Source organism: Prinia subflava, chromosome Z, assembly GCF_021018805.1.
Source record: "Prinia subflava isolate CZ2003 ecotype Zambia chromosome Z, Cam_Psub_1.2, whole genome shotgun sequence".
NCBI lineage: Eukaryota > Metazoa > Chordata > Aves > Passeriformes > Cisticolidae > Prinia > Prinia subflava.
This window is the reverse complement of record NC_086283.1, coordinates 35778156-35800161: the sequence shown is the minus strand read 5'-3', so window position 1 is coordinate 35800161 and position 22006 is coordinate 35778156. Positions and strand designations below refer to the sequence as shown.

Genomic DNA, 22006 nt, shown 5'->3' with positions numbered 1-22006 from the left:
ATGGAGGTCCACAAGACAAAATGTAATGTTCTACACTCTGGTCAGGGGTAAGGCAAGCACAAATTCAGAGGCTGGGCTGAGAATGGACTGAGAGCAGCCCTCAGGAGAGTGTCTTGGGAGGTGTTGTGGATAAGCAGCTCAACATGATATTCTCATATGTTGCTGCAGCAAAGGACAGGGCTGACCCCCTGGGCTGCACCAAAGGAAGTGTGGTCAGCAGGTCCAAGGAGGTGATTCCCACCCTGTACTGTTCTCCTCTGTTGTGGCCCAACTGAAGTACTGCATCCAGGCTCTGAGATTCTCAATATAAGGACATGGACCTATTGGACTGGGTCCAGAGGAGGCATAAAGGTGCTCAGAGGGTTGGAGTGGGTGCCCTCTGAAGACAGACTGTGAGAGCTGAGGTTGTTCAGCATGGAGAAGCACCTGGAGAGACCTTGGAGCCCTTTTCAGTACCCAAAGGGGCTGCAAGGGAGCTGAAGAGACACATTTGACAAATGGATGGAGGGACAGGACAAGGAGGAATGGCTTCAAACTGACAGAAGGCAGCTTGAGACTGAGTATTAAGATGAAATTTTTGACTGTGAGGGTGGTGAGGCACTGGAAAAGGTTGTGCAGAAAAGGTGTGGATGCCCCATCTCTGGAAGTGTTCAAGGATGGGGCTCTGAGCAACCTGGTTTAATGGGATGTGTCCCTCCAAGGGGGTTGAACTAGATGGTCTTTGAGGCCCCTTCCAACCCAAATCACACTGTGATTCTATGACTTTGGGACAACAATGTATTTTTAATCTTAGTTTATACATAACCTGTTGCAAAACGTACTGATTTATCTCAGTTTCTGGGAAAAATGGACATTTCGTTCCAGTTGATCAATGTGGCTTTGAAACAATCATCACATATAAAATAGTATAAATTAAAGAATATAATTTTATTTTAGTACTTTCTAGTGGCCTCAGTTATAAACTACCATTGATGATATGAAACAGAAGAGAGGATGTAAGAGAAGAAAAGGTGACATATTATCTTTTCCTCCAGATTTTGTTGCAATGTTACTTGAGAGGGCATAGCAGATAAATCTTACATGTATTTTTCTGTTAAGATGTTGGCTAAAACTGCTAAACCACTTGTTTAATCAATTTGTCCCTAAATTAAAGCATTTTAAAAGTTTTTCTGGTGTTTCCTTAATGAGTCATTAATAAAATAAATTTAACATGGGGTCTGATCATGTTCAAACTCAATTTAATAGCAATTCTTCCACAGACGTGAAAATGGAAAAAGTAGACACTTATTCAGAATAAAACAAATTTCAGTGAAAATGATGCTTCTGACATAAAAGGTATTGCCTTCACTGAAATAGCTTTGTTTAAATAGTTATAGTCACATGGGAAAACACGAGGTAGACATGCAGTTCATGAACACAAGCAATGCCGTAGTGATCTGCATTGCTACACCTTAATTTCAAGCTATCTGTGTTACAGAAAGGTAGGTTTCAAGGACAAACTTTTAAAAGTGAAGAACAGTGCCATAACGTGTCAAAACGAATTAATTTATTACAGGGGTACTTAAAGTCTCTAGAGGGATACAAAATTAGACTTAGGAAATTTTATAATGGTATCTTAAAAAAATTCTAATATTCTGGGTTTTTTTATCAGCTTTCAGAAATATAAGACAAACACTTCCTGAAGAAAAATTATCTCAAAAATGGTGCTTTCTCTATTACTTAATAGGGTTATGCACCTACTTTTAGACAACTTTTTTTATCTGCAAATGAAGTAAGAGTCTTATTTAACATTGATTACCCTGCACCCCAGAGAACAGCAAGTCTTTTGAACAAATTCTTTGTAAACAGAAGATTTTAAAATTTGTTTTGCTGAGAGCATATCAAAGATTTGGCATGTTGGAATAGACCCACAAGGCAAATTATCTCCTGTGTTTTACCTGACATACTTCTGTACATAAATCATAAACACAGCAATGCATGTACGACATTCTACATGCATTACACCTCTAGGTCAAAACATTACTTCAGCTAAGATAACCATAGAAAAAGTGCAATGTTTAAACCATACATTCACTTTTTGCCAAATACTCTGATATGCCAGGTTGCAGAAATGTCAGCTACTGAATGAAATGTCATCCAATGAATGTAGCAAAGCAGAACAGGGATAAATAACTCACTTGAAGATCTTTAAAGAATTCCCAGCTCTCACACTGCGCTGTTCATTCAGTATTATTGAAGCTCACAGTTTTATCAGTTTGCAACGGGAACGAACTGTTACCCAATATAGTCAGTACATTAGGAGTTAACACATCACTTTCATGATGCAAACCAGTTCTACTCCTCAACATTTTCACAACTCTTCCTTATCTCTTCAGTTTGAAGACCTTAGGTATTTCAGGAAGTTACATGAACCATATAAGAATCAAAAAACCTACACATCATCACGTCACAAAGTATATTAGCTTCATGAATTTCACAAAAGAAACAGACTGAGTATTGTCCTGATCCCTAGAAGCAGAAAAACCTGTGTGAAAAACCCATCCATAACCCAAGAATTAGGAACACTTTTTTTGTGTGTTCTAAGGTTAAAAATACAAATAGGTCCAAAAAAGTGCAAATATTTCTCAAATGAGCACCATATACAACACTGTTTATTAATAAATTCCTATTTTAAGTTGTGCATCAATATGCTAGGAGAGTAAATAACAAAAGAAGTGAATCACCCCAAACAACTATTTTTTTCTCATGTTAACACCTTTACATGGTAACTTTGGTTGACCTCTCTAGCTCAAGTTTGAAAAATTTCAATTAAATTGCTTTAGGCAGTAAATAAACTCTTTTTAACAATACAGAGAGAAGAAAAAAGGTTGCATATTGGTTGTATTCCACTACAGTCACTACAGTCTTTTGTGAAAAACAGCATACACTACTCCTTTTTCATCACTTCCATAACTTCTAAGAGGCAAAAAGCTTGAAGAGCTCTAAAGAGCTCTATAAAGTGGATTCTACTGTGCTCTGGTAAAGCCTGGCTATGACTATCACCTGTGCACAATCAGTGACAAGGGAAATTTGTCTTCAAGAAGCTTCACTGTGAAAACTTTGCACACAAAAACTTGAATCAGTAAGAGAAGTAAGTAACAGGAAAACAAAAGATACTCTTTGGCATTAATTCTTTGTTTACATGAACAAAGGAAATGGTTTACAGCTGAGAAATGAAAGGTTTTTGAAAAGAAATCAGGAAATGCTGGTCGCTTACAAGAAGTTACTAGATGACTTCAAGATAGGTTGAAGTGCTGTGACAAAGCTGAAAGAAGGTGGTGTGATTACATTAAAAGCTGAACTGTACCATGATGTTTATTTAATGAAACAAACCCCACTGTCATTAAAATACATTTGGAAGGGCAATAAATCCTGTGCCAGAAGTTTCCAGTGCTATATGGCATGCTTGGCAACAAATCATAGTTGTTGTAAAAAACAACAAACGAACAAAATAACAACGTCAAAAGCTAGAAGACCACATGCTAAAAGTTACAAAGTTACCTTACTTGATCTTTTCCAACTCTTCCTCATTAGCATTGTCTGAAAATAAAATAGAGCATTTTTATTACCTTTTCTCTACAATACAGAAAAGGAGGCCAACAGTCTCAAACAGGGCAATTCACATTTAACCACCACTACAATGGAAGCAACATGTACACTTCAGCAACAGATACACACAAGACTGAGGTAAATCTGGACAAGTAGCAGCCCTGTGCACACCCAGGCATATTTTCTGGGCAGTATGAGTGTCTCGTTTCCAGAGACAATGCAGGACATAAAGTTGTAGGAAAGAAAAAAGACAGAAAGAACTAGATTAAAAAATGAAAATAAATAAATGTGCCATTATGGATAGTAATTTCAATTCTGACTGATATTTAAATATTTATTTATTTATTCTTTCTTAATAATAAAGTACTCCAATTTTTTGGAATACTACTGTTTTGCTCACAGGTGTAGCCACAAAAGAGACAACCTGAATGAGACTCCTTTGATGACATGAATATACTACAAAATCGTTAAGGATATCACTGCTTGTTCATTTCACAGTAGTAAAAATAGTTCTTTGGTTTGATAATTACATACATGAAATAGAAAAAAAATGTTTTATCTTCACTTTTTCAAAAAGCCAAATTTTCCTGTCTCATTACATAAACAGTCTTGGCACTGCCAGGAGTCAAAGTATCCAAGACAGATTCACAATTATTAAATAAAGGAGATATCTGGGCAAGTAGGTTTTATCTGTGAACACAACTGTTGCTTAAAGCATTTCTGTGGAAATGCAAATAAATTAGTTTATATAACTTAATCAGATTCAGCAGTCTGTTATTGACACTAAGCAGGAATAAATCAAAGGCCATACATTTCTATTGAAACTTTTGCTGTGGAAAACAAACATAATTTTATTTTCTTTATTAACTATTTCACAAACACTTGCCTTTTTAGATAATGGAAATAAATTCTGAAATTAAAATATTTTCCTTGCTAAGAAATTAAATTATATATTGGTGAAAAAAAATAAAATGAGAGAAAATATGTGGGGGTTTTATTTCTGAAATATCCAGATTTTTTTCAAATACACATAGTTTTTTGTAAGAAGAAAAATAACTAGCCACTGAGGAAACTTTTTGAATTGCTATGGACACTTAAATCCTAAGAGCTCTGCAGTAAATTAATAATAATTGTAGCACTGTGGCTTTGGAAAAGATATTAAATATTTTACTATACTGGAGAATATCATTTAACCCATTTTTCTAGGAGAAGCATGAAAGAATTAAACAGCTTGAGGCCCACAGCAGCTGAAGAAAACCTGAGTTCCTGAGTCTCATCCAATAAAGTACAGCTCCTCCCTTCCTTGTCATTTCTGAATCCTACACAGCTATACATCAGAGCACAAACTCAGCCTCACTGCTCTTCAGACCAGGCTGTGAGCAAGCAACAGAATAAGTCCTGACAGCTCAATTAACTATACAGGTTTAGATTAGATACTAGGAAGAAATTCTTCACCATGAGGGTGGTGGGACATTGGAATTTGTCACCTAGGGAAGCTGTGGCTGCCCCATCCCTACAAGTGTTCCAGGCCAGGTCGGATGGGGCCCTGAGCAGACTTATCTAGTGGAAGAGGTTGAGGGGAACTAGATGATCTTTAATGTTCCTTCCAAACCAAATCACTCCATTACTCTTTCAGCTCTGAAGAGCTCAGTTTGAGTAGTAGCTACAACTACTCTCAACCACCCTTGTTGAGTGCACTGGCATCATTATCAGCTAAAGCAGGATAAGCCGAAGCCATAACAACCATCCTTAAAAGCCAATAAAATTAATATATAGCATAAGGCAGATCAGGATGGATGATCTACATGGAATTTTTTCATCTGAAAATATTCCATGCCCTGAGTCTATCGCTGGAGTTTTTCTCTGTGTTATTAATGTCCCTCTGGAAAATAAATAAATAAACAAATAAATAATAATAATGCATGATATGATTTAACACAGCAAGCAAACTGACAGGACATTAATGTTAATAGTTTCATATGAAGCAAAAAACCCCTCAGAATCAACTGAGATAAATTATTTTACGAAAAAAACCCAATGCCTTGAACTTTAATCTCAATAAATAATAGTATCCAAGTACAACTCGTATGTTTCCTTTTTTTCCCATTTTTTTGTTTGTTAGGTTTCTGGCAGTGATGAAAAGTTGTCATCAATCTCTGTTGCTCCCAAGGCAATGCCTCCTATCAAGCTACCAACTTTGTCATTTCGTGTAGCTGAAAACTGCCTGTTAGGACCCAGGTAGGGATCAGCTGTGGTAGTGAACACATGGGTGACATGCAGCCCTGAAGAACTTGCCTACTGCAGGTTTTCCAGTGGTGGAATCTGTGTACTGAATGCTGATAGGTAAAGGACCAGAAAAACTCACATGCATTGCTGCACCCATGATTACAGCATCAAACAGAATCTGCAGGGAGCTGGTATGCATGCATGAAATCACAAACAGCACACTAGCACACACAGCACCACATGTGTCCGAAAAGGAAATAATAAACACTGTCCAAATTCAAGTAACAAGACAAGCTTTGTTGGAGCAGGTCTAAGAGAAAAAACTAGTAATTGCTACTTTTGACTTCTTTTAAACTGGTCATCAAAACGAGAAATTAACAAAAAATACAGAAAGTACATCATAACCACATTATTTTTTATGAATAGAGTTAAAATTCACAAATCTTTAGGGCTCATAGGTTTTCGCATTTTTATATACACATACTTCTTTCATATTTATTTATTTTACATCTTTTTAGTTTACACTAGTTACCTAAGCTATCCATCCTCTCAAAGCAGTAAAATTGAAATGCTGCAATAATGTAAAGGACAAGTACTTCTAAATAGAACAAAGCAAAATCAAATTAATTGTTGGAACTAGTGCTACTGCAGCTTACTGCATTAGGCTGGAAATAGATTAAACTTTTCTTGAATACTAAAACCTAATTTTTATAGTAATATAAAAATAATTCATTAATCAATTTTGATTCACAATTTATTATTGTTCATAAATCACAACAAATCAATTGCCTTTGCATGTCAAAAATGAAAAGAATAGGACTTCTAATAACTTTAGATATACTATACTTCTATTTATGTATATAGCTTGAATGAGACATTACAAAATTATTACTTTAACTTTTCACATTTTCATGCCTTTAGGACAAGCATGAGGGAGCAAATGGCAAAGATACAAACAAGATTTTCTAGAAATTTTGATTTGTTTATCTGCCCATACTCTTGAAAAGTATTCAATAGTGTTCAATAACTGCAGGCTATTTCTGCATTTTATTCAAATAAAATGTACCACAAAAATCAAATAATGTGCCCTTATTTATTAAACTGGTTTACTGAATCCATTTATGATTGAAATTAGGCCAAATATCCTCTACTGAAGAAACAGAATTGTAAATTACTTAAGCACTGTTTTTAACAGTCCACCAGGACTCAAAAATGAATACTCCTCTTTACTAGTCAGTGTAATATAGTTTTACATACAGTTATATGAATGTATATTTATGTTAATATTCTTAATTGATATCTGAATCCCAAAATATAATGTTTTGATCTGAGGAAATGGGGCTTTCCAATTCCCATTGAGAATGCTCAAGATCATCTCATCAGTCAGTACACATAAAATCTAAATTTCATCAGAATTTTTTTCAAAAAGATAAGGAAAACAATGCTCCTGTGTGGACCAAGTATCTCTATCATTTATTTTCACACCTCAAGTCTTCTTCCAAAACAAAATCTATTTCTGTGTCAAACTGGCTGCTTATTTTTAAAATCATCTGCAATAATGCCTCTGTCACAGACAGGTGACAATATACAACTAGGCCCCTGAATTTGTCCCATTTCACTTCAAACTTGCACTTGGAGTATCTTATTCTCCAGCAGTGTCAATATTTCTTAGGCAGTGTGACAGGATGCAATTACCTGCAACATACAGTTACATTATTTTGAAACACCAATAAAATGTTTTGTGAGACCTGTCCTCCAACAACAGATCCTCAGAAGACTTTTCCTTTACTTGCACATCAATGCACGACCTCCAAAACAGCCTTTGCTGCAGTTCAGGCAGTGCAAGGATCTCTTTGGAAAGTATAATCTACATCAAAAAGTTGCCAAACAACACTTTACAAACAGCAAGACTTGTTTAAAAGGCCTCACTTTGAAATATGGCTACAGACCTGGCCAAAACATAGGATCAATATACGATGTGGTTTCTGTGGATATATAGGAAAACAAACACTTCTTCTTTTGATGCTGTTCTATGTTTTTATTTCCCCCATGGTCTTAATCAGCACTCTCATTTTAAACATACAGAATTATAGTACCTGCAATTTAAGTACTTCCAAGTAATTTCCGTAATCTTCAGTTTTACAATTTAACCATTTAACACCATTTATGTGTAACAACATGCAAGTCACGTAAAGAGGTAAAATATTACCTAATGATATAATTACTTGCAACTCTTAATTGCAAGCAATGTAAGAGTTATCACCTGAGCAAAATAAAACCTGTTCAGGAGAAAAAGTTATTTTTGAAATGTACACAATATAGGGATACACAATATACCAAACCAACAAGACTCAAGAAAATTTGCAGTGACAGGAAAAAACTACACAAGATGTGAAGAGACAGTGGATCTGTGTCTTCCATGCATCAATCTTTAGCACATACTTAAAAGTGCTCAGGTTTTTATCTATGTATTTCAACTACACTTGGGTTATTATCTGTTATAGAGGTATCCAAGTAGACGGGGAGCATCAGTCATCCAAACAGTGCGCTACACAGACTGGGAATGTAGGAGTTGCTTTTATTGCTGCTTCATATGCCACACATTTTGAAGAGTGGACAAGAATTAGTCTTGATCTGCTAACATGACATTTGAAAATTACCTGACCTCAATTATTTTCATTTCAATAAAAAGATCCTTATGTTTACAAAACTTTTAAAAAATAGCCAAACATGACAGTTCGACTGGAGTGATAAATTTTATAATATATCTGCTCTTTAGAGAGTAAATAAAAGTTAATAAATAAATAAGTACATGTAGTAACTGAAAAAACCCTAATTGTGTCTTGAACTATTAAACTCCTAACACATTAAACATATAGCAATTACACATTAATTTTGTAGGTTATCTTCCCTGCATTGTGACACAAATTCTCTGACTTTATTGCAGCTCCAGTGGAACTGCTCTGTGATCCATATCTTACGAAGACTGTTTCCAATAATAAATATTAAGTTTCAGATTAGGCATCTGATTCTTAACCGGAATCTTGAGCATTTTCAGACTGAAGTTCCAGATAACAGTTTAAATGGGAAGAAAATTTGGTGACTTGGGCTAAATTTTAAAAAGTTAATAATGAAATGTCTAATAACACAAACACAACTCTTCACCCTATTACAACCAGTCAGTTGAATATTAAAAAAATTGCTAACAAGCAGCTCTACTGTCTCCTAATACTTCCAACATTCACTTGTTAATTTATGAACACTGATATGAAAAGCATGGTACACTGTAGTGTCTTCATTTTACTTTCTCACCTTTAATTTTCTAGAGCAGTCAGTATAATAGTAGACAATAATAGTAGCTACCTTCTCTGTATAATGAAGGAAGGAAACAAATGTGCTGTCCACATAATGATATACCACATAAAAATATAGTGTTTCTGGGCTGCATGATCTAGGATTATGGCTGGATAGTGCCAAAGCAACTTGGAAAAACAGGGCAAGTACCACTTGACTGAGAAATGCTGGTCTTACACAAATGCAAAAAAAAATTTAAAAAATCCAAAACTGAATTAATTTCTTAATTTAGGTAACAATGACACTTGTGGTGTAAATTTGCAAGACAGAATTCTGAGTTGTATAGACAAACATATTGCTAGGAAAAAAGAGAAAAATACACTGCTTATATAAGCTAGATGGACATTACCACCACATTCCATTATTTTTATGAAGTGCAAACAGAACATCATGAGGAAAATTAACAGAGGATAAAATAATTTTCAGAATTCTACATCTTTGCATTACTAAATACCAGACACCTAGTTCCAGTAACCAACTTACTAGGCTATTTAATAGTAGAGAAAATTGTAAAAAGAACACTAGTAGAATCTGTCAGTACCCTGCAGGTGCATATGCAACAGGATATCTCACACTGCAGCACACAGAAACATATATGATCTTACAAAAAACATTTAGCTGACCATATCCATGGACATTTTCCTGAGAATAATGCTTTTTCTTAGACTCTGCTGCAACCTGTCCCTGAGACAGGTCAAACAGGTTCATTGTTAATGGATCCTTAGGGGTGGATTAAACCAAAATATTGCTAAATAAGCAATATAACCAAAAAAAAAAGAAAAAAATATTAGAATAAGTGCTTTAAAAACATAACTGGAAAAAAGAAAGGGTAACAGATGGAAAAGGGATGTGTAGCCTTGGAGTGTATGATCAGCTTAAGAGGGGAAAATTCAAAAGAGAAAAAGAAACAAAAAGAGATAGCAGGAGAGAAAGATACCCCCACCCATGGTTTCTGTGATGCGTGGGTGATTGTGGCCCATGGTTGTTATGTAAAGTCCTGGTCCATCAGAGGTGGAGGCTGGCAAAAATTGGGGGCTTATAACCCTGGATCTTCTGGTAAATGCCACAATACCTCCTGGATGAGTTCCTGGAAGATTCTGGAAATCTGGCTGTGTTGAAGCAGCAGGGGAGGGTTGAGCATGTGTGTCTCTGTGTTCAAATGCCTGGGCAAAGTTTGTGAGTAAACTGAGATTTGTGGCCTGCATAGTGTTGGCTCGTGGTGTTGAAAAGAAAGCTCCAAAGAAAGAAAGATTGCTTGACAGATTTCTAGGATAAAAAATCCAACAAAACACTGCCTCACTTTCACAGGTTCCATTGCTTAGTGGCACTTCTTCCTTTAATTTGAAAATAGTTTGTTAAAGGCAAAATTTAGCTGCAAGGTCCAAACGCTTCCCTACAACCCATCTGGGGCCAAAGGAATCCACATTATTTTACAACCTCTCACAGTCAGAATCATCTCTTCTATTTCTGCCATAGTTCTACTGCTCAAGTCAAAAGTCACAAAAGCTTGTAAAATGTAATAGAAAGAGTTTGTCACAACTAAGAGTATCTAGAAATCTGGAAACCATTTTCACTTACAAATGTGCAGCTCAGAAAAGTAAGACTGATGAAGGAATTACAATAAACTTAGAAAATCATACAATTTTGTAATTTAAATGTAAATTCAAAAATTTGAAAAGCATCAAATAATCCTGTAACATTAGCTGCCAAAACCCAGGAACACTACATTTTTCAACTTTATTTTCCACATGAAATAGGATTCAAATATTCATATCTAGAAATAGCAGACTAGGTCCAAAATTCTTTGACAAATGATTTACTGATGTTCCTTCATATTAATCAACACCATTCACCTACAACTGACTTTTCCTCATCCAGCTGTTACTAACTACGAAAGGGAGGATTCAACTCTGGTGAAATATGGTGCACTATACCAGAAACATCGTTCAGAGTTATCTGAAGAATCAGAAAAGTCAAATTAATCTCATAATTTGAGATTTACTCTTGTGCCCAATATCGTCCAACCAGACACCAATCACAGGAGTGACGACATTTAGTAAAATACTTGAAATTACCGCTTCTCGCTGGTCTCCTGGAGCCAACAGAACCGACAGGAGTATACTTCCCAGATCATGGTCAGGGTAATGAGGATCCTTCAGACTCAAGGTAACATCTGTTTGCCTAGGAGACAAAATCTGTGCACTTACTTGGACTGCAGACTCTCAGATAATCAAATTTCTCAATCATAAGAATTGAAGGCATCTGAATTAATGTGAACCTTCTTAGAAAACAGTGGCATAAATTTGCCCTATTTCTACTTTTAAGTATTTTTGCTAAGTGCTCATAAAAATACTAAACACTTTTATTCTGTATTAAGTACTGTATTACATGTACTGAAGTAATTATATCAAAAATGTAACATTAATGAAAAAATTAATTGAAAAAATTCAAACATTAGGGGGTAATGCTGTGAATGAAACTAATATGAAAACAAGATTAAAGTGGTTATACAATGAACCTCTCCATAAACACTGTGAAGATGGGCATAATCAGCTAATAAATTATCATTCATCATACTATAATTTCTTAAACATCAGTGGTTTTCTTTGGTTAGTTTTATGTTGTGTAGGTTTATATAACTATTTTCTAGGATAATGTTTTACTTACAACTGCACAAACATGGCATTAGCAGATAAATATATACAAATATTCCATAGGCTTGTTTGTGCCTTACCTGTTTAATTCCAATGATGTGAGATCCAAAAATGCTGAACCAATGAAGTCATCTTGAAGTCCAAAGTCATAATCAAATACCTGTGATGCACAAGAGCATCTTTAGTACTAGAAATTTTTCTTTCTTTAGAGTTTTTCTGACTATGAATCATTCTTGAAACTCTTTTTCCAGAGTTGTAGCTTCATTTCTCTCACTTGTTGAATCAGGACTACCTGAAAGTAACCTGCAACCTGCTGGCCAGAAAATCAAGTTTGAAACTGCTTGTTTATAGGTCAGACTGCATCATACAGCTGTATTCTACTACTAGACTATGCATATGAACAACAGCAATTTTCTAAAAATGAAAGAAATATTTTTATAAACATTGGCATCGAAAGAAGGAAGACCAAAACAATACATAAAGTTAAGCAGAATCACTGATTTTCTATACTTATTTCCTTAATTCCTTAATGAATCCTGCAAAGTGGAAGCAGGAGGGCAGGATATGATTATGAAAAGTGCTTTTACTTTTATTATAACACTTGCATCAGTATTTGAAATAATATAATTGTACCTTTTGAAGGCTATGCAACTTTCAAGGGTTAGAAACATTAAAATCTAAGACTAAAACTGAATGGTTATGTGTAAGGAAACAATGACAATGAATACTCTACTATGAGGAGTCTGCCTCCTAATTTGCTACCTAAAAGAGAAAATACCTTGATAAATTTACTGACAGTCAGACAGGAATCTGGCCAATACATCAGATAGTATTATTTGAGATGGGTTATGACTTCCTAGGTCTGAAGAAAGAATAGCAAATAATCTGGGGGCAGCTATTGCAGGGAAATAAACAAAAAGTTGGACAGCAACAAAGAAAAGTTGCAACACAGATAAAAAAAAAATAAAAAAGGGGAAAAGATCAATTATCAAAATCAACTTCTACGGTAAATTAACTTCTTTTGGATAAATGTGAAGTTTTCTGAGGACTAGGACATGTCTTCAGAGTAAGAATGAGACTTGTGAATACTTTGTAAGGATAAAGGAAAAAACTGAGAATATGACAGGACTAGGTTTGAAGTCTCCAACTCTAATATAAGTACTTCTACTATTGTACTACAGAAACTCTTCCAGGAGGCATAACAGTTCATCTTTTTCAGATACCTTAATATGGACAGGCTTAAGACAGTAGTAATGGAAACCCTGTGGCCCAAAGGCTACAGCACAGCTGCACAACTCAATGGGTTAGATACAAGTATGTGAGCAAGTCTCTCATATGCATACCTGAGTGTTCACCCTTGCATTTTCTATATCTGTTAGTCATTCCAGTGAGAAAAGAAAACAAATTATGAAATCTGAGTTCACAGTGCAAAGTAAGAATTGTTTTCTCCCTCTCTCTCCCACTACAAATGATCATGGTTAAAATACCAAGTGAGTATTTTTAGCTGAATTAGCAAAATTCAATCACATCCTGAAATATCCGAAGGAGCTGTAAAACCTAAAACACTTCATACAGTGTAATTAAAATACTACCATGATAGACATACCACTTGACATACTTTTCCTAGGGGGAAAAAAATACACATCCTACTTCAGGGCTGGTACTTTGTGGCAGTGTATTAATTTAATCGGTTATGCTTTGTATATTTTTGTACTCATTTGGTTCTCTGTACCCTTCCCCCTGATGCTTCCTTTGTTTAACTCACATGACTCCTGTCTGCATCTGCACCTGTTATGCGGCACACGGTTAGCTGTCTGTTATTCTTTCCCGCCTTGGTGAAATCCCTCCTACCCTCTCCTGGTTAGCTCAAGTTATGCTCTCCCACCCCCGGGTCCCCTAGCAACTTGCCCTGGCTGGCCAGCAGTGACTGACCACTCCCTTTGCCCCCCCGACTCACCCCTGACAAAAACCCACTGTACTCTCCTCCCCCCGAACAGTCCCGGGCTGAGGAGGTGTTTCTAATAAACCCTCTGTTCGTCTGGAATTGTTTCCTCCTTTCGTTCCACTGCCTGTGGAATTACCATCGCTCACACGAGCCCCTGATAGGACAAGAACCCACAGGAGTCAGCCCTGCCTGCGCTGCTCGTGGTCTGACCCTTGCCGACGTCTGTCGCGGTATCTGGGCTGGCCGGTGACAGAGCCAGTAAGCTCTGAGTGAGCACCCCGACAGTACTTGACATAAGTCAGCTAAAACAGGTTGGCTACATTGCAAGTCTTTGCTTCTTCCTCTCTCTTTCACCTGTTCATTCCTTATGCGTCACTAAACATAATACAGGCAAGAGAATGCCATGAGGATTCTAAGTAGCTTTTAAGCTCTTCTAGTAACGATGTACTTTATCCAAGCAGCATGAAACATAATACTGATTAATACTTAAAGGATGTTTAAGTGGCACTGCTCTACTAAAAAAAAATCTACAATTTGACATTTCAGTTAGAAATTCTGTCATGAATTTTAGATCAATACAGATACTGATCTAAAACATGTAATTTCAGATCAGCTTCAGAGAATTATAACGGTAAGTCAACTTTTCACACTTCCTCAAGTATTTTCAATGGATACATGTTTTGTTTTGAATCCTAGGACTACAGTTTTTCTAAATACATTTTTGGTAGCATAATTTTTGTCTACTTTGTTTTACAGAACTAAGAATCACTTTTGCATGTGGATCACCATGAACTACCAGAGTCAGGAAAGCACCTTTCTCTTCTGTGGGTATAAAACAATCATCACAGTTTTTCTAGTTTCCATTCTAATATCAACATCTAAGAAATACTAGTGGTACTGTTGTGTATTAGTCATTGCTGGCTACTTTTTGATCTAAACTCAAGCAACCTGTAATTTCAGAATAATTGGTGCCTCTAATATGAAAAAATCATCCTCACCTGTGATTTACTAGGGAGAGATACAATGTAAAAATTGTAAGAGCAGAAAATGGTATGAAATATACAAGCAAACTCACTGCGTTCCATAGAAACAGAAAAATTAGAAAACTTAAGAGAATCAGGCACACATCCCAATAAAGTCTCAAAAACTGACCTCAGAAATGAATTGCTTTTAGTGGGACAGATTATGCTTCATACCATCATTATGCAATATTTTCATAAATAAAATGGATCATGAAATACAGTTTACTTTCTCTGTTCTTCTGCTAAGATCACATTAAAGAACTATAAACCAATTACCCCTGAAGTAAACAAAAATGCCTGTATTTGTAACTTCTAAAAATGTTGACATCATCATTCTACAGACAAAACTTAAATAATTTTGACTCTAAATAGTCTTTAGTCTTCTATTGCACAGTATATTTTTCAGTATACAGGAAATCACAAAGCTGGGATTCTTCCAATAAATCTTCTGTTGTAACTTATCAGACATATGTAAGCTGTCTTACCTTTATATACAATGGTTCTCTTAGGTTATCTATAAGAATGCAAGCTTTTTCTTCCCACACAGGATTGAGGTTCTTGTGTACTGTTTTACTTCTAAATACTTCTTTTCCTCCAAGTTTGAACTTGACATACGGATCACTTGTTCCTGGTAAAGACACACATATATACTGTTAATTCTATCTTTGTAATACACTAAGGAAGTGGAGACTAAATTACTTTAAATAGAACTAAATGTAATTTCAATAGCTAGTCAAATTCAAAACAGCATCAGATTAAAAGAATTCTTTATTATCACAATCTATTACTTTCCAGGGTGTCAATACTCAGTTAATTGATTCTGTTAATATCGAATCTGTGCTTGCATCTCTTTCTGTTGTTTGCAATCCATTCTCAAAGTCACACATGAAATACCGGCAGTTTTGGTTTTAGTTAACAGAATTATATCCTTATCAGGGCTAGTACTTTATCTTAATGCAACAACAAAAATTAGATTATAAAGTTAAAATTACTCCTGTAAAATATTAACCTAATTATCTCGTGCCTTTGAAAAGGCATGTACTCCACCGGCACTGCTTGCGAAAGTCTTCAATGACTTTACTGTGCCCAGGCTCTTCTTTCCGTATAGACTCACTTCCTACAGCATTCACGATGAGAAAATTAACTCTAAAGTCTGTCTACAAAGTCTTCAACTTGCTTCTTGCAACAATCACCTACTTACCAGAGAGCATTGGACAAAGCCTCTTAAACAACTGAGCAACAATTAAGTGTGATCAGAAAGACAAACCTGATGGGTATATGAAAAATGTCAAACACGACATATGAATGTCATATGCCTGGGGCATGTATGTGGAAGTATCACAAGGACTGAAAATCTTGTGAGAGGAGGAGTCTTGGATGGGCACAGAGACTTGGAGGAGTGCATATGAGACTAAATGATCAAAGACTATCTTAAAATAAACAGTAACCCTATCTTGAGTAATAACTGCATCTTCATTAACAGCACCAAAATTATAAGACAAGACTTTTTTTTTTTTTTTCCCTTTAACGTTTAGGGCTTTCCAAGAGACCAGTAGATTCTAGAAGTTTCATTTGTGTCCTCTGGGAAATACATCCAAAAGAAATGGCTTTTCTTAAAATTTGAACATGCATTAAACAATGAAGTAGAAGGGTTGTGAGCAGCATTCCTTGCATTATTTCATCCAGCCACAAGATGTCAGTACTCTTTACCTGAAATTAATGTCCCCCTGTTGCAAAAAACTATAGCAGTGGAATACTGTGGTCTCTTGTGTTACAGCACCTGTAATTCCTGGGACAGAATTTCAGTGGCATATAAATGTTTTGTCTAGCACAGCTAACTTGCTCCTTGGTTATTCAAGTAGTGGTGATGATTTTGAAGTCAAAGATCAAGTATTTAAATTAATTCTGTGTAATGTGAAGAATATTTTTAATGTGGACACTATGTTATGATGTGCCTACCCCTCTGCTCCTTGGGACCACTCTACAACCTCAGGAATTCTGTTAGGCCTTGACCTTCATGTAGGCAGTTTGGCAATGAAGTATCCCTTGATTGTACCAGGAACTTCTGCATGGTTAAGGTGGGAGTGGCATTGAGTTGAAAGACAAGAGAGGGAAAAACCAGTCTTTTGCTGACAGCTTTGGAACACCTAAAAGAGGAAAAATTATTCTAGCTTGTGAATTGTGAGGGCTGTAAACTAGGTTTGAAGGGAGAAGGGGATAAGGCCAGACTTACTCAAGATGAGCCTAGGGGCAGCAGGTGAGCATCAGGGTTGAAATTGATAACACAACTAAAGAAGATGACCCCAGTAGGGGTAACAAACAGGAGGAACTGGAGGTCATTCTGCAGCAGAAAAGCTGTGACACAAGTCACCATTACAGAAACATAACAGAATGACTTGCTTGACTAGAGTGCTGCAGCAGATGTTAAGAAGCGCCTCAGAAGGGTCAGGCAAGGAAGAGGAGCTGATAGGGTGGCTCTGTACATTAAGGAGGGTTTCAGCTGTATACAGCTCAAGGAATAGTGATGATAAGTTTGAATGCTCCTGAGTAAGACTCAGAGGAAATGATAAGGCAGATATCCTGATGAGAGTCCGTTATAGACCACTCAACCACAATGAAGAGGTGGATGAAGCATTCTATAGGCGGTTGGCTGACATTTCACAATTGCAGTTCTTGCTCTTGTGGCAGATTTTAACTGGCTAGATGTTTGCTGGAAAGTCAACACAGCAGAGAGGAGGCAGTCTAGATGATTCTTGGGAGTGTGTGGAATTTCCTGTCACAGCTGGCAAGGGAGTCTAAGGTCAAGATTCCACTAGACCTGCTATTTGTGAATAGAGAAGAGATTGGTGAGAGATGTGGTGGTCAGAATGCCCATCTTGGGCATTGTGATATCATTTTTAATTCTTGGTGAAGTAAGGAATGGGGTCAACAAAACCTCTGCCTTGATCTTCTGGAGGATGGACTTTGGCCTGTTCTGGACTGGTTGAGAGAGTCTGCTGGGAAATAAAGGGGTCCAGGAAGGCTGGATATAATTTAAGAAGAACAATCTCATAGATGCAAAAGTAAAATATCCCTATGTGCTGAGAGATGAGCAGTCAGGGAAGCTTTGTCAACAGGAAAATTTTGCTGGAACTCAGGGAAAAAAAATTGGGGTTTTGGAAGAAAGAGCAGGCAACTACAAAAGAGTAAAAGTATGTGATTAGGTCACGTAAAGAGAAAATTAGAAAGAAAAAGCTCAGCTACAACTCAATCTGACCATTCTTGTGAAAGAAAATGAAAAGTATTTTTATAAAAAGAGTAACAACAAAAGGAAGGCCAAGTAAAACCTCCATCTTTTTTTGAATGCAGAGGGCAACACTGACACCAAGAATGAGAAGAAGGCTGAGGTACTTAATGTCTTTTTTTCCATCATCTGTAACAGTAAGACCAGTTAGTCTCAGGAAAAACAGCCCTTGAGCTTGTAGACTAAGGTGGGGAGAAGAATAAACGTTTTGTAATGCAAGAGGAATTAGTGACTTGTGAAGCCATTTGGGCAGTCATAAGTCTACGGGGCCAGATGGGATTTACCCAAGAGTACTGAGGGAGTTGGGGGAAGAGCTCACCAAGATGCTCTCCATCATTTACTTATCATCAGGACCCACATGACTGGGGATTAGCCAAGATGCTAATAGGAAGGGCTGGAAAGTGGATCCAGGGAACTGCAGGCCTGTCAGCCTAACCTTGGTGCCTTGGAAGGCTATGAATCAGATTCTCTTGAGTGTGATCACACAGCACTCAAGGACAATCAAGCGATCAGGCCCAGCCAACAGTGGCTGAAGAAAGGCAGGTCCAGTTTGACCAATTTGATCTCGCTTCATGACCAAGTGACCTGCCTGGTGGATGCAGGGAAGGCTGTGGATGCTGTGTACCTGGACCTCAGCAGACCTCTGACACTGTCTCCCACAGCATTCTCCTGGAGAAGCTGGCACCCCATGGCTTAGGCTTAGGCACTCTTCACTGGGTTAAGAACTTGCTGGATGGCTGGGCCCAGAGCATGTGCCTGCATGGTGTCACATCCAGCTAGTGGCCAGTCACTAGTTATATTCCCCAGGGCATTTTAATATCCACAAATAAATTTACCCAAACAACATACAACTTCCCAATCATTAGGGCAGTGTTTACCAGCTCGCTTACCTCCACGGTCCCGTGCAGCTAGATTCTGCCCTCTTCTCAGAGTAACGTCCAACTGGTATATTCCGGGGTCCCCAGGGGGAAAATCTGCATTACTACTTCCAAATGAATTTGTTCTCTGGGGAGGAAAAAAAAATGCAACAGCCAATGTTACTACAAGTTTCATGTAAAGTATATGTATATAATATCATCCTACTAAACTAAGAAAAGGCCACACCCACTCCCCCACCTCAGAGCTACTACCCAAAATCAGGAAATCTGCCCCATTCTATCAGTATGACAATTACAATTCTATCAGTATGACAATCTTGGATCCTTAAAAAAAAAAAAAAAAAAAAAAAAAAAAAAAAAAAAAAAAGAGAGAGACCAAAACCCCCCAGATCAACCAGAAAAGCAAACTGGTTGAAAAAATAATTCTTGGATATAAAAGGGTTGGAAATTGATAGTCTTTAAGGTCCCTTCCAATCCAAACTACTTGATGATTTTAAGAACTACAGTTTTAATTACATTCATATCTAGTCCTGGCCCACTAAAGCAAAATAAATAAGAAAACCATGAAGCTAGATCTTACAGTGTTATTTGGACTAGTAATTACCAGCGTCCTCAAATTCTGTGTTGAATCAATAGTTATAATGTATGCATTGAATAAACATAGATGAAATATGATTTTGTGCTCTGCTGCCATACTTTGCAAGCTAAGTGGGTTTTTCCACAAAGTTTTGGGGGAAGCTGTGGTGGGGAAATAATCATAAAAACTTTAAAAGCATCTGTAGTTCTGTATGGCAGGGCAAATATTCTTAGATTAGTTATTTGTATAAAATGTGTCCTAAAAAAATACAATAAAGGAAGTCAGAATACAAGGAACTCTCCAGAACCTCTGGAGTGCATGAACAATAAATACATTTCTGTCCAAAAGACAAAGTAGAGTAATTATATTTCTTAGTATATAGAAGCTTTTGCAAAATAGTTTTTTACATGCCTCTCTGTAAGTAGAATCCAATTACAGCACATGCTTGAAATACCATATTTAATTTTAAGACAGGAAAAATTAAATCAATTATACATTCACAGTACCTATGAGAACTTCATCTGTTACACACTCTGAAGACCATATTTACATATGTGCATGCTAGGTGCTAAATATTTTAAGAGTAATGTTATTATTATTTTATTATGTGATTATGAGTTCTCCGCAAGAAAAAAAGTTTGCATGATAGAAATATCTCAGAACATGTACCAAGTGCTATACCATTTCAACCGGAAACAAGCTTTCTCTCTTTTTTCCTACTAAGCCCTTTCTTCTTTTAAAAGTAACACTAAAGCTAAAGCATGAAGGAAGACATAAAATAAAGGCATTTCAATATCTGGTTTATTCTTCTTATTTCAGAGTCATATCTTCAAGCCCTAGCATATTAACCTTTGCTGCCACACATAAAAGCTGGCCAGAATGCACACTGGCATGCTCACTGGTTCCACAGCAGTGAAAGTGAGGCAAAGAATGTCTGGCAGCAAAAAAAAAAGGCAAACAGAAGAGTTCCCATCAAGTTTGTCCTCTTTCCATCTCCTTCCATATCCTGATTTAAGAGCAAAAGAATTTGCTGACATTTATTCATTTAAACCTAATATAAAATTTTACTTCTGCAGCACCACTTGCAAAGCCTAAAGATAGTACAGCAAAAAAGAAAATAAAACCAAGTTCTCAGTTTCTCAAAGATTACAAACCCATTCTTCAAGAGAGAAACTGCAGCTTCCTTACCAGTTCTGCTACACATTGCTGTCCCCACTTTTCTCCCATGTCATAATCCTCCCTTGTTTTATCACAAATTAAAAACTGCTTTATGTTCTCTATTGTGAAAAACAACTACTGCAACTATGCCAGATCCTTCTGGGGCTATCAGTTGTTTCTTACAAACACAATGAGTTACCTACAAACAACGAATTGCCAGCACAGAGATTCAGACCATAAGTTTTTCAAGGATCGAAGGAAGTAATTTTTGAACTTTTACCCTTCTTCTCATTCTTAGGAGTATATTGCCTCAACCTGTTTCTATGGGGTTGTGTAGGCTTTTTTGATGAAACCATCAACCATTTATGGCAATTCCAGTTCCAGAAGAAATTAATACTACTTACTGGGTGAAGACTTCCTTTTACCAAGACATAGACAAACCAGTCAATGTGCAAGTACCCACCAACATCTCTTATGATTGTACACATATGCAAAGATATAAACTCCCCCAAAGGAACAGGACATTAGATTGTACTGATGAATTCGGAACTTCTGTTGGAAATCATACACAATGCATTCAAACACTTAACACTGGGCTAAGTAAACCGTCCTTGGCTGGTACAGAATGGAACAGGGTGGTATGGAATATGTGGGAATAAAGTCCGTAAAATGTTGCCCCTAGGCTGGAAAGGCATTTGTGCTTTTGAAGCCTTAGTCCTTAACATAACAATAATTGATAAAGACCAGGTGCTGTCAGGACTATGGATTAGAAGCTATTTGGAGTGAACAAAATTAACCTTAAATGCTGTCACTGGCGACCAACTACATTTTATAGCTTTGTACAGTGGTTTTTACCCTGGCTAGAAGTGAATTAGAAAAGACAATAGTGGACTTTTATGCTATCATAAAATATATATAGAAAATCATACAATAGATGTCATTACTGCACTGCAGAAAGAAGTTAAGAGCCTGTCACAAGTTGCTTTACAAAAACAAATAGCACTAGGCCTTCTCTTAGCATCACAAGGAGAAGTATGCACTGCATTAACACCAGCTGCTCTGTGTACATTGATTAAAGTGGTAGAGTGTCTAAAGATGTACAGGAAATCTGGAAACACAAATTTGACAATGCACAGCTCAAAATTACACCTCCTGGGGATCTGAAGAAATCTGGGTCAAACTTAGTGCGTGGTTACCCAGCTGGACTTGGTTAAAACATGTTTGTAATTGTCACCAAAATAATTGCTTTGTGTTTTAGCTTCCATCAGAATTCAGCTGTTGTAATGTCTTACACTATAAAATGAAATACAGACCAGTTCCC

The 22006-nt window shown here is 36.6% G+C and overlaps 1 protein-coding gene across 2 annotated transcripts in view; it reads right to left on the bottom strand.

The window, feature by feature from the left end:
* The window catches only part of MCTP1 (multiple C2 and transmembrane domain containing 1), a 231010-nt gene that overhangs the window by 153189 nt on the left and 55815 nt on the right, over positions 1-22006 (bottom strand). Inside the window, exons 2-6 of one of the 2 annotated variants that reach the window (XM_063422940.1) lie at positions 18963-19077; positions 15275-15417; positions 11903-11982; positions 11244-11349; positions 3541-3579 (exon numbers count right to left, since the gene is read on the bottom strand). In XM_063422940.1, the coding sequence (XP_063279010.1) occupies positions 3541-3579; positions 11244-11349; positions 11903-11982; positions 15275-15417; positions 18963-19077 (483 nt within the window). The remainder of the gene's footprint in view (positions 1-3540; positions 3580-11243; positions 11350-11902; positions 11983-15274; positions 15418-18962; positions 19078-22006) is intronic. The other variant, XM_063422941.1, reaches the window with a different exon arrangement.